This window comes from Salmo salar, chromosome ssa02, assembly GCF_905237065.1.
Source record: "Salmo salar chromosome ssa02, Ssal_v3.1, whole genome shotgun sequence".
In the NCBI taxonomy this organism is placed as follows: domain Eukaryota; kingdom Metazoa; phylum Chordata; class Actinopteri; order Salmoniformes; family Salmonidae; genus Salmo; species Salmo salar.
Window position 1 is genome coordinate 83,744,416 of NC_059443.1, and position 13,785 is coordinate 83,758,200.

The 13,785-nt window shown below is 46.6% G+C and overlaps 1 protein-coding gene across 4 annotated transcripts in view; it reads right to left on the bottom strand.

Moving 5' to 3' along the window:
- Positions 1-1,742: 1,742 nt before the first annotated feature.
- radil (Ras association and DIL domains) overlaps positions 1,743-13,785 on the bottom strand; it is a 73,061-nt gene continuing 61,018 nt past the window's right edge. The window contains exons 17-20 of one of the 4 annotated variants that reach the window (XM_045711282.1): positions 13,386-13,665; positions 9,265-9,395; positions 3,996-4,135; positions 1,743-3,485 (exon numbers count right to left, since the gene is read on the bottom strand). In XM_045711282.1, the coding sequence (XP_045567238.1) occupies positions 3,386-3,485; positions 3,996-4,135; positions 9,265-9,395; positions 13,386-13,665 (651 nt within the window). In that variant the 3' untranslated portion in view covers positions 1,743-3,385. The remainder of the gene's footprint in view (positions 3,486-3,995; positions 4,136-9,264; positions 9,396-13,385; positions 13,666-13,785) is intronic. The other 3 variants (XM_045711285.1, XM_045711289.1, XM_045711294.1) reach the window with 3 other exon arrangements.

A 13,785-nucleotide genomic window follows, 5' to 3' on the forward strand; every position in this document is an offset into this window, starting at 1 on the left:
CACTGGGCCAGCAGAGGGGAGGGCCTTGTCTACTGGGCCAGCAGAGGGGGGGCCTTGTCCACTGGGCCAGCAGAGGGGAGGGCCTTGTCTACTGGGCCAGCAGAGGGGAGGGCCTTGTCCACTGGGCCAGCAGAGGGGGGGCCTTGTCTACTGGGCCAGCAGACGGGAGTGCCTTGTCCACTGGGCCAGCAGTGGACAGCACTGCCCATACCTGCCCGCCCGTCCAGCATCACTACTCTGGACGGTTCTGACTTAGAATATGTGGACAACTACAAATACCTGGGTGTCTGGTTAGACTGTGAACTCTCCTTCCAGACTCACATTAAGCATCTCCAATCCAAAATTAAATCTAGAATCGGCTTCCTATTTCTCAACAAAGCATTCTTCACTCATGCTGCCAAACATACCCTTGTAAAACTGACTATCCTACCGATCCTTGACTTCGGCTGTCATTTACAAAATAGCCTCCAACATTCTACTCAGCAAATTGTATGTAGTCTATCACAGTGCCATCCGCTTTGTCACCAAAGCCCCATATACTACCCACCACTGAGACCTGTATACTCTCGTTGGCTGGCCCTCGCTTCATATTCGTCGCCAAACCCACTGGCTCCAGGTCATCTATAAGTCTTTGCTAGGTAAAGCCCCGCCTTATCTCAGCTCACTGGTCACCATAGCAGCACCCACCCGTAGCATGCGCTCCAGCAGGTATATCTCACTGGTCACCCCCAAAGCCAATTCCTCCTTTGGCTGCCTTTCCTTCCAGTTCTCTGCTGCCAATGACTGGAACGAACTGCAAAAATCACTGAAGCTGGAGACTCATATCTCCTTCACTAACTTTAAGCACCAGCTGTCAGAGCAGCTCACAGATCACTGCACCTGTACATAGCCCATCTGTAAATAGCCAATCCAACTACCTCCTCACCATACTGTATTTATTTGATTTATTTTGCTCCTTTACACCCCAGTATCTCTACTTGCACACTCATCTTCTGCACATCTATCACTCCAGTGTTTAATTGCTATATTGTTATTATTTATCCTACCTCAGTTGCACACACTGTATATAGACTTTTTCTATTGTATTATTGACTGCATGTTTGTTTATTCCATGTGTAACTCTGTGTTGTTTGTGTCGCACTGCTTTGCTTTATCTTGGCCAGGTTGCAGTTGAAAATGAGAACTTGTTCTCAACTAGCCTACCTGGTTAAATAAAGGTGAAAAAAAAGGGGGGAGGGCCTTGTAGTGTGTGATGAATTGGAACGTCGACTGCGAGCCAGGCCTAATCGCCCAACATCAGTGACCGACCTCACTAATGCTCTTGTGGCTGAATGGAAGCAAGTCCCCAACATCTAGTAGAAATCCTTCCCAGAAGAGTGGAGGCTGTTATAGCAGCAAAGGGGGGACCAACTCCATATTAATGCCCATGATTTTGGAATGAGATGTTCGAACGAGCAGGTGTTCACATACTTTTGGTCATGTAGTGTATCTCTATGTGGGGGAAATAGTGTTGGGCTGGTCTGGTTACATGTGGTCTGCGGGTATGAGGCCGGTTGGATGTACTGCCAAATTCTCTAAAACGACGTTGGAGGCGGCTTATGGTAGAGAAATTAACATTCAATTCTCTGGCGGACATTCCTGCAGTCACCATGCCAATTGCACGCTCCCTCAACTTGAGACTTCTGTGGCATTGTGTTGTGTAACAAAACGGCACATTTTAGAGTGGCCTTTTGTTCCCAGCACAAGGTGCACCAGTGTAAAGATCATGCTGTTTAATCAGTTTCTTAATATGCCACACCTGCCAGGTGGATGGATTATCTTGGCAAAGGAAAAATGCTCACTAACAGGGATGTAAACAAATTTGTGCACCAAATTTGAGAAGCTTTTTGTGCGTATGGAACATTTCTGGGATCTTTTATTTCAGCTCATGAAACATGGGACCAACACTTTACATGTTGTGTTTATATTTTTGTTCAGTATAGTTAAAGATGTTGAGTAAGGTGGGAAAACAAAAGTCTCAACTGGGATTCGAACTGGCAACCTCGTAGGTGGCAACCTACCACCCAAGGCCTTTTCTTATTTGACTCTCGCCTGTAAACCCTGCCCACTGACATGTCACTGAGTTTTCATCCAACCAATGGCTTTGTTCTGCCAGTTCCCTGGAGGCGGAGCTGCCCTCAGAACAACCTCTGGAGGCGGTCAGAAAGTTCTGATCACTATAAGTTCTTTTAATGGTAGAAATGTGGACGAGACCAGGACACAGGCTAGCATCAGCTATAAACAGGGTTCATGATGACATTCTTCCAGAACAATAGAACGTCACAACATTCTTCAATAGAACGTCACAATATTCTTCAATAGAACAACACAACATTCTTCAATAGAACATCACAATATTCTTCAATAGAACAACAGAACATTCTTCAATAGAGCATGTCACTCCAACAGTCCTCCATACTGAGTGTAGTGTGGAAGTGCACATTGATATGTACATATAGCCATGCAGTTAGTACATACCACGTGTATATATAGTCAATGAGAGGCCAACATCATCATTTTGGACATTTTCCATTGAATCTCAATGGTTTGGTCAGCAGATTGGTTAACAGTGGGCCCCAGTTGAAGAACAGATCAGAAAGCTACATCTCTGGGTTATAATATTAATAAAGACGTGTTCACACACATCAACCTGCTTCTGACTCTATTCCCCACAACGTGTTTGATTGAAAGCATTGTATTGTTGACTTCAGGGGAGAAGGGTGGAGAATCGGACCGCAGCCCCTAACGAACTCCACTGTGCTTTAAAAGAACCCCAGCTGGAAGGGGTTAACGCTCGAGACTGATTGGTTAGACTTAGCTTCAAACCACTAACTATTCGCAGGTGATTGGTCGAACTGCCTTGGCAGTCATACTCAGAGACAATGGGAGTCGGGGTGGGGGTGACTCGGTACCTCCGACAATCCAGGCAGGGCATGTGTTACCGTAGTAACAGTGCAGTAACGAACATTAGAATGTCTGTCTGGTTTTTAAGTGTCTGTTGTCATCACAAACTCCTGATCAATTCCTGAGTCTTCCCAGTGTTTGGTGCTTTTCATCGATTCATTTGGGATTTCAGTTTTTTTCCGACCATCATCGTCTGAGTTCTGAGGATGAGGCTGATGTGTGTGTCTGTGCATGTGATACTAGGGATTGAAGGAAAGCTCTTTCTCACTCCCAGGAGTATCTCCTCATTCCAGGATCTGTCCGTCTTCCTAGAATCCATCTCCTCTCTACCGCTCAGCGTATCTTTCTCTTTGTCATCTACCACTTTCCTTCCTCTCTTCCTCCTCTCTCCTGGTGGAGCTGAGGGCAGCGTTCCCGTGGAGATTCCCGCCGTTCCCACCAGTCAGCAGGACGAAGCGCTGATCTTCTCTGAGACCTCCAGGTCTGACTTGGCCACCAGGAAACGCAGGCGCCCTCCGCCTAGCCGGATCAGATCCACAGCACTGGAGAGGGGGAGGAGCGGAGGAAAGAGAGAAGGAAAGAGAGAGAGGAAAGGTAGAAGGAGACAGGCAGAGTTGTATTACATAGTGATCACCAGAGATTCAATATTAATGATAGATAGGAGAGAGGTAGTCTGCTCCCATCAGGCTGGTCCCTCTAGTATCCTCACCTCTGGTAGTCTGCTTCTATCAGGCTGGTCCTGGTAACCTCTAGTATCCTCACCTCTGGTAGTCTGCTTCTATCAGGCTGGTCCCTCTAGTATCCTCACCTCTGGTAGTCTGCTTCTATCAGGCTGGTCCTGGTAACCTCTAGTATCCTCACCTCTGGTAGTCTGCTTCTATCAGGCTGGTCCCTCTAGTATCCTCACCTCTGGTAGTCTGCTCCTATCAGGCTGGTCCCTCTAGTATCCTCACCTCTGGTAGTCTGCTTCTATCAGGCTGGTCCTGGTAACCTCTAGTATCCTCAAATCTGGTAGTCTGCTCCTATCAGGCTGGTCCCTCTAGTATCCTCACCTCTGGTAGTCTGCTCCTATCAGGCTGGTCCCGTTAACCGCTAGTATCCGGTCTCCAATCCTCAGCCTCCCGTCAGACGCCGCCGGACCGTCTGGAATCAGAGTTCTGATATAGATCCCTGGAGCATTCAGAGGCGTGTGCTGGAGGAGGAGGGTGGAGATAAGTTTAGCTGTTTAAATGTTACCACCAGCTATGTTCAGCCAAACACTATCGCTGGGTGTACATTTGGTCTTTGAATAAGTGTGTGTGTGTGTAAATGAGTGTGTAAGGCCGGGATTCAATGGGATGGTGGATTTAGACAATGCAGCATTTAAAGGTAATTTCCCATTGTGTCGACATATGCAGCATTTAAAGGTAATTTCCTATTGTGCCGACATATGCAGCATTTAAAGGTAATTTCCCATTGTGTCGACATATACAGTATTTAAAGGTAATTTCCCATTGTGCCGACATACGCAGCATTTACCTTGAATATGGTCTCCGCGAACTCCGAACATTACCTTTAAAAAGTGCGTTGCAGACTTTTACATTTTATTTAACCTTTATTTACAGACAACGTGAGATCGGATTGAATCCTGGCCTCAATGTGTGTATACCTCCATGTGTATCTCTTTAAGAAACCTTGTGCACGATCTCTAATGTTAAGAAACGTTGTGAGTGATCTCTAGCGTTAAGAAACGTTGTGCACGATCTCTAATGTTAAGAAACGTTGTGAGTGATCTCTAACGTTAACATTGTGCACGATCTCTAATGTTAAGAAACGCTGTAAGCGATCTCTAATGTTAAAGAAGTCTCGAGTTTTTGCTCGCCTGAGTTAGAATACCTCATTATAAGCTGTAGACCACACTATTTACCAAGAGAGTTTATCTATATTTTTCCAAGCTGTCTATTTACCACCACAAACCGATGCTAGCACTAAGACCACACTCAATGAGCTATTTATGGCCATAAACAAACAAGAAAATGCACAGACAGAGGCAGCGTTTCTTGTGGCTGGTGATTTTAATGCAGCGAAACCGAAATCTGTTTTAGCTCATTTTTACCAGCATGTCACCTGTGCAACTCGAGGTGACAAACTCTAGATCACCTTTATTCCACACACAGAAATGCATACAAGGCCGAGCCTTGCCCTGCCTTTGGCAAATCAGACCATCCTCCTGCTTCCAAGCAAAAACACAAACAGGATGTACGGAAGTGTTTCGATGAAGCGGATGCTAAGCTACAGGACTGTTTCGCTAGCACAGATCGGAATATGTTCCGGGATTCATCCGATAACATTGAGGGCTCTCCTTCTCTGCAGCGAGTGAGTAAAACATTTAAACGTGTTAACCTTCACAAGGCTGCCGGCCCAGACGTCATCCCTAGCCGCGTCCTCAGAGCATGCGCAGACCAGCTGGCAGGTGTGTTTACGGACATATTCAATCAATCCTTATCCCAGTCTGCTGTTCCCACATGCTTCAAGAGGGCCACCATTGTTCCTGTTCCCAAGAAAGCTAAGGTAACTGAGCAAAATGACTACCGCCCTGTAGCACTCACTTCTGTCATCATGAAGTGCTTTGAGAGACTAGTCAAGGACCATATCACCTCCACCCTACCTGACACCCTAGACCCACTCCAATTTGCTTACCACCCCAATAGGTCCACAGACGACGCAATCGCAATCATACTGCACACTGCCCTAACCCATCTGGACAAGAGGAATACCTATGTAAGAATGATGTTCATCGACTACAACTCAGCATTCAACACCATAGTATCCTCCAAACTTGTCATTAAGCTCGAGACCCTGGGTCTCGACTCGGCCCTGTGCAACTGGGTCCTGGACTTCCTGACGGGCGGCCCCCAGGTGGTGAGGGTAGGTAACAACATTTCCACCCCGCTGATCCTCAACACTGGGGCCCCACAAGGGTGCATTCTCAGCCCTCTCCTGTACTCCCTGTTCACCCATGACTGCGTGGCCATGCACGCCTCCAACTCAATCATCAAGTTTGCAGATGACACAACAGTGGTAGGCTTGATTACCACAACAATGACGAGACGGCCTACAGGGAGGAGGTGAAGGCCCTCGGAGTGTGGTGTCAGGAAAATAACCTCACACTCAATGTCAACAGAACAAAGGAGATGATCGTGGACTTCAGGAAACAGCAGAGGGAGCAGCCCCCCTATCCACATTGAGGGGACCATAGTGGAGAAGGTGGAAAGTACTTTGGCGTAGTTCTTCTGCGTACACATCACGGACAAACTGAAATGGTCCACCCACACAGACAGCGTGGTGAAGAAGGCGCAGCAGCGCCTCTTCAACCTCAGGAGGCTGAAGAAATTCGGCTTGTCACCAAAAACACTCACTAACTTTTACAGATGCACAATCGAGAGCATCCTGTCGGGCTGTATCACCGCCTGGTACGGCAACTGCTCCACCCACAACCGTAAGGCTCTCCAGAGGGTAGTGAGGTCAGCACAACGCATCACCGGGGGCAAACTACCTGCCCTCCAGGACACCTACAGCACCCGCTGTCACAGGAAGGCCAAAAAGATCATTAAGGACAACAACCACCCGAGCCACTGCTTGTTCACCCCGCTATCATCCAGAAGGCGAGGTCACTACAGGTGCATCAAAGCTGGGACCGAGAGACTGAAAAACGTCTTCTATCTCAAGGCCATCAGACTGTTAAACAGCCATCACTAACATTGAGTGGCTGCTGCCAACATACTGACTCATCTCTAGCCACTAATAATGAAAAAATGGATGGAATAAATGTATCACTGGTCACTTTAAACAAGGCCACGTTATATAATGTTTACATACCCTACATTACTCATCTCATATGTATATACTGTACTCTACACCATCTACTGCACCTTGCCTATGCCATTCGGCCATTGCTCATCCATATATTCATTTGTACATATTCCTATTCATTCCTTTACACTTGTGTGTATAAGGTAGTTGTGAAATTGTTAGATTACTTGTTAGATATTACTGCATGGTCGGAACTAGAAGCACAAGCATTTCGCTACACTCGCATTAACATCTGCTAACCATGTGTATGTGACAAATAAAATTTGATTTGATTATGATTTGAGGAGTTTACAACATCAGTCACCGGTTTCATTAACAAGTGCATTGATGATGTCATCCCCACAGTGACAGACAAAGCATCAATACAGGACTAAGATCGAATCCTACTATGCAGGCTCTGACACTCGACGGATGTGGCAGGGCTTGCAAACTATCACAGATAGCAAAGAGAAACCCAGCCGCGAGCTGCCCAGCGACGCGAGCCTACCAGACGAGCTAAATGCCTTTTATGCTCGCTTCAAAACAAGCAACACTGAACCACGCATGAGAGCACCAGTTGTTCCGGATGACTGTGTGATCTCGCGCTCCGTAGCCGATGTGAGCAAGACCTTTAAACAGGTTAACATTCTCAAGGCCGCCAGACAGAATACCAGGGACCATGCTCAGAGCATGCGCTGACAACTTGGCAAATTTTTTCACTGACATTTTCAACCTATCCCTGACCCAGTCTGTAATACCAACTTGTTTCAAGCAGACCACAGTTCCCGTGCCCAAGGACGCCAAGGCAACTAAATTACTATCGCCCTGTAGCACTCACATCTGTAGCCATGAAAGGCTTCGAAAGGCTGGTCATGGCTCATATCAATACCATCATCCCATACTGCCCCGAAAGATCCACAGATGTCGCAATCTCAGTTGCAGTCCACAATGCCCACACAAAAAGAACACCTATGTAAGAATGCTGTTCATTGCATACAGCTCAGCATTCAACACCATAGTCCCCTCCAAGCTCATCACCAAGTTCAGGACCCTGGGACTGAACACCACCCTCTGCAACTGGATCCTGGACTTCCTGACGGGTCGCTCCCCCACTAGGCGGTGAGGGTATTCGCCACACTGACCATCAATATGGGGACCCCTCAGAGGTGTGTGCTTAGTCCCCTCCTGTATTCCTTGTTCACCCATGACTGTATGGCCACCGCACGACTCCAACACCATCATCAAGTTTGTTGATAACAAAATGGTGGTAGGACTGATCGCCGACGACGATGAGGCAGCCTTTAGGGAGGAGGTCAGTGACTTGGCAGTGGGGTGTCAGGACAACAAACTCTCCCTCAATATCAGCAAGAAACAGGAACTGATTGTGGACTACAGGAAAAGGAGGAGCGAGCACGTCCCCATCCAAATAGATGGGGCTGTAGGGGAGTGGGTCGAGAGCTTCAAGTTCCTCGGTGTCTTCAAATGGTCAACACACACACCCACACAGTTGTAAAGAGGGCACAACAGCACCTCTTCAACCTCAGGAGGCTGAAAAGTTTTGGCATGGGCCCTCAGATCCTCAAAATGTTCTACAGCTGCACCATTGAGAGCATCTTGACTGGCTACATCAACACTTCGTACATAAACTGCAAGGCACCTGACCGCAAAGCGCTACAGAGGGTGGTGAGTACGGTCCAGTACATCACTGCTGCTGAGCTCCATGCCATCCAGGACCAGTACACCAGGCGGTGTCAGAGGAAGGCCCTCCCTGTATATAGCCATGTTACTACCTGGTACTCCCTGTATATAACCATGTTATTACCTGGTACTCCCTGTATATAGCCATGTTGTTACCTGGTACTCCCTGTATATAGCCATGTTGTTACCTGGTACTCCCTGTATATAGCCATGTTATTACCTGGTACTCCCTGTATATAGAAAAGTTATTACCAGGTACTCCCTGTATATAGCCATGTTATTACCTGGTACAACCTATATATAACCATGTTATTACCTGGTACTCCCTGTATATAGCCATGTTATTACCTTGTACTCCCTGTATATAACCATGTTATTACCTGGTACTCCCTGTATATAACCATGTTATTACCTGGTACTCCCTGTATATAACCATGTTATTACCTGGTACTCCCTGTATATAACCATGTTATTACCTGGTACTCCCTGTATATAACCATGTTATTACCTGGTACTCCCTGTATATAACCATGTTATTACCTGGTACTCCCTATATATAACCATGTTATTACCTGGTACTCCCTGTATATAGCAGTTATTTTTTACCTGTTATTGTTATTCGTTATTCACTGTGTATTTAATCCTTGTCACTATTTATATTTTTAGTTTATATATTTTTATCTTTAACTCTGCATGGTTGGAAAATAACCCATCAGTAAACATGTCACTGTTAGTCTACACCTGTTGTTTCCAAAGCATGTGGAAAAAGACCATTTGATTTGATTTACTCACCAGTCCATCTATGAGTCCCATGCCCAGTCCGTAGGGTCCCTTGTTCAGCTCCACTACAAACACCAGACAACACTCATCATCAGGTAACAGGGCCCCGGGAGGCACGGGGAAGGGGACCTCACATAAACTACCTGTAGAGAGGACACACACTACAGCTATACACACACACTACAGCTATACACACACTACAGCTATACACACACACTACAGCTATACACACTTCAGCTATACACACACTACAGCTATACACACACACTACAGCTATACACACTACAGCTATACACACACTACAGCTATACACACACTACAGCTATACACACTACAGCTATACACACTACAGCTAGACACACACTACAGCTAGACACACACTACAGCTATACACACACACTACAGCTAGACACACACTACAGCTAGACACACACACTACAGCTAGACACACACTACACAGAACAACTAACACACAGCTACAAGGCAGTCCCACAAACACAGAACAACTAACACACACAGTGAACGACTAAACAACTAAACAGACAGCTTAGACTACGGGGCGGCAGGTAGCCTAGCGGTTAAGAGCGTTGGCCCGGTAACCGAAAGGTCGCTGGTTCTAATCCCTGAGCCGACTAGGTGCAAAATCTTGAGCAAGGCACTTACTTAACCCTAATTGCTCCTGTCTGCTAAATTACAAAACTGTCAAAAATACATGTAAAGACATGCAGTACTGAACACTGTCACCAGGGGGGAGACATGCAGTACTGAACACTATCACCAGGGGGGAGACATGCAGTACTGAACACTGTCACCAGGGGGGAGACATGCAGTACTGAACACTGTCACCAGGGGGGAGACATGCAGTACTGAACACTGTCACCAGGGGGGAGACATGCAGTACTGAACACTGTCACCAGGGGGGAGACATGCAGTACTGAACACTGTCACCAGGGGGGAGACATGCAGTACTGAACACTGTCACCAGGGGGAGACATGTAGTACTGAACACTGTCACCAGGGGGGAGACATGCAGTACTGAACACTGTCACCAGGGGGGAGACATGCAGTACTGAACACTGTCACCAGGGGGAGACATGCAGTACTGAACACTGTCACCAGGGGGGAGACATGCAGTACTGAACACTGTCACCAGGGGGGAGACATGCAGTACTGAACACTGTCACCAGGGGGAGACATGCAGTACTGAACACTGTCACCAGGGGGAGACATGCAGTACTGAACACTATCACCAGGGGGGAGACATGCAGTACTGAACACTGTCACCAGGGGGGAGACATGCAGTACTGAACACTGTCACCAGGGGGGAGACATGCAGTACTGAACACTGTCACCAGGGGGGAGACATGCAGTACTGAACACTGTCACCAGGGGGGAGACATGTAGTACTGAACACTGTCACCAGGGGGGAGACATGCAGTACTGAACACTGTCACCAGGGGGGAGACATGCAGTACTGAACACTGTCACCAGGGGGAGACATGCAGTACTGAACACTGTCACCAGGGGGAGACATGCAGTACTGAACACTGTCACCAGGGGGGAGACATGCAGTACTGAACACTGTCACCAGGGGGGAGACATGCAGTACTGAACACTGTCACCAGGGGGGAGACATGCAGTACTGAACACTGTCACCAGGGGGGAGACATGCAGTACTGAACACTGTCACCAGGGGAGACATGCAGTACTGAACACTGTCACCAGGGGGGAGACATGCAGTACTGAACACTGTCACCAGGGGGGAGACATGCAGTACTGAACACTGTCACCAGGGGGGAGACATGCAGTACTGAACACTGTCACCAGGGGGGAGACATGCAGTACTGAACACTGTCACCAGGGGGGAGACATGCAGTACTGAACACTGTCACCAGGGGGGAGACATGCAGTACTGAACACTGTCACCAGGGGGGAGACATGCAGTACTGAACACTGTCACCAGGGGGGAGACATGCAGTACTGAACACTGTCACCAGGGGGAGACAGCCAGAGTTTATCAGGGAACAACAGCAGTCCACTCAGTTATGTTGCCAGTCAGTTCTCATGTTATGGTGTATTTCATATAGATTACGTCAAAAAGTATTATATTTCCTTATATGTTGCTGTACATGAGTTTATATCCTCAAGTCCATTGCTGATGCTATTGCTTTATTTATTACATACTGTAAAAAACTATATCGCTGTATATATATATATATATATATATATATATATGTCAGTCAGGTCCATAATTATTGGCACCCTTGATAAAGATTAATATAATACAAAGATATAATACAAATAAATATTATCGGCATCCCTGATGAGGATTAGTACAATACAAACACTGAGCTATATTGCAAGCTCCAAATAATGGGACCATTAGATTATTTTATAATTACAGAAAGAGATTTTGTTTAACAACTAATTTTTTTTTTAAATCCATAAAAAATTATTGGCACCCCTGTTTTCAATACTCTAGCACCATCTGCTTGCCAGGATAATGACACAGCCTTTTTGTAAAGTGTTTTATGAGTTCTAGAACACACTAGGAGGTATCTTAGACCATTCCTCCATACAGAATCCTACCAGATCATTGATATCCTTCAGTCTGCACTTCAGGACTATCCTCTTCAATTCAAACCACAGGTTCTCAATGTGGTTCAAGTCAGGAGACTTTGACTCTTTAATTCAAACCACAGGTTCTCAATGTGGTTCAAGTCAGGAGACTTTGACTCTTTAATTCAAACCACAGGTTCTCAATGTGGTTCAAGTCAGGAGACTTTGACTCTTCAATTCAAACCACAGGTTCTCAATGGGGTTCAAGACCGGAGACTTTGACTCTTTAATTCAAACCACAGGTTCTCAATGGGGTTCAAGACCGGAGACTTTGACTCTTTAATTCAAACCACAGGTTCTCAATGGGGTTCAAGACCGGAGACTTTGACTCTTCAATTCAAACCACAGGTTCTCAATGGGGTTCAAGTCAGGAGACTTTGTGGTCCTTTGTAGCTAAGTTGGTAATTCATGGTGCTTGTAACGCTCGGGGTCGTGGGTTCAATACCCAGGACCACTCATAAGTAAAATGTATGCACGCATAACTATGTCGCTTTGGATAAATAGCATATTAAAATGTTCCCATGTTTCATGAGCTGAAATAAAAGATCCCATTAATGTTCCATACGCACAAAAAAAAGCTTATTTCTCTCAAATTTTGTGCACAATTTTGTTTACATCCCTGTTAGTGAGCATTTCTCATTTGCCAAGATAATCTATCCACCTGACTGACAGGTGTGGCATATCAAGAAGCTGATTAAACAGCATGATCATTACACAGGTGCACCTTCTGCTGGGGACAATAAAAGGCCACTCTAAAATGTGCAGTTTTGTCACACAATTCCACAGATGTCTCAAGTTTTGAGGAAGCGTGCAAATGGCATGCTGACTACAGTGATGTTCACCAGATCTGTTGCCAGATAATTTAATGTTAATTTCTCTACCATAAGCTGCCTTCAGCGTAGTTTTAGAGAATTTGGCAGTACGTCCAACCGGCCTCACAACCGAAGACCATGTGTAACCAGGCCAGCCCAGGACCTCCACATCCGGCTTCTATACCTGCAGTATTGTCTTAAATTAGCCACCCAGACAGCTGATGAAACTGAGGAGTATTTATGTCGGTAATAAAGCCCTTTTGTGGGGAAAAAACTAATTCTGTTTGGCTGGGCCTGGCTCCTCAGTGGGTAGGTCTATGCCCTCCCAGGCCCACCCAAGGCTGCGCCCCTGCCCAGTCATGTGTAATCCATAGATTAGCACCAAATGAATTTATTTAAATTGACTGCTTTCCTTCTATGACCTGTGACTCAGTAAAATCGTTGAAATTGTTGCATGGTGCGTTTATATTTTTGTGCAGATTTTAAAACAAAATATACACTGAGAGTACAAAACATTAAGGAGATCTGCTATTTCCATGACATAGACTGACCAGGTGAAAGCTATGGGGGGAGTGATGCTCATGTTTGCTATACTCAGTTTATACATTAAACAAAAGTATTTTCTGCTCAACTTTATCAAGGGTGCCAATAATTCTGGACCTGACTGTATGTCTATATATATGTCAGTAGAGGAGTCTTTACCCTCTAGTCCGTTGCTTTTCTTCCCGTCCGTTGAAGGTCTGCTATTACTGCAGCCGTTGACCTGGGGGGCGTGTCCAACCAGGTCAGCCCCACCCCCCTCGGGGTTCCGGGGCGTGTTGGGCGAAGTCAGGAGGCACGAAGGGTCCTGGTTGGTCGGCCGGAGGTGGGGGGCGGTGCCATTCCTCCTCACACTGCTGTGAGATTGGCCTGGGGGTCTATCCCTCACCCACTCCTCCCCCACTCCTGACCGAGGACTGTTGTGGGACGGAGGGCAGTCCCTCTGGAGGTTGTGGGGGAGGGGGGATAAAACAACACACAGTTACAATACTGTTAAAGGCAGGTGTGTGTGTGTGTGTGTGTGTGTGTGTGTGTGTGTGTGTGTGTGTGTGTGTGTGTGTGT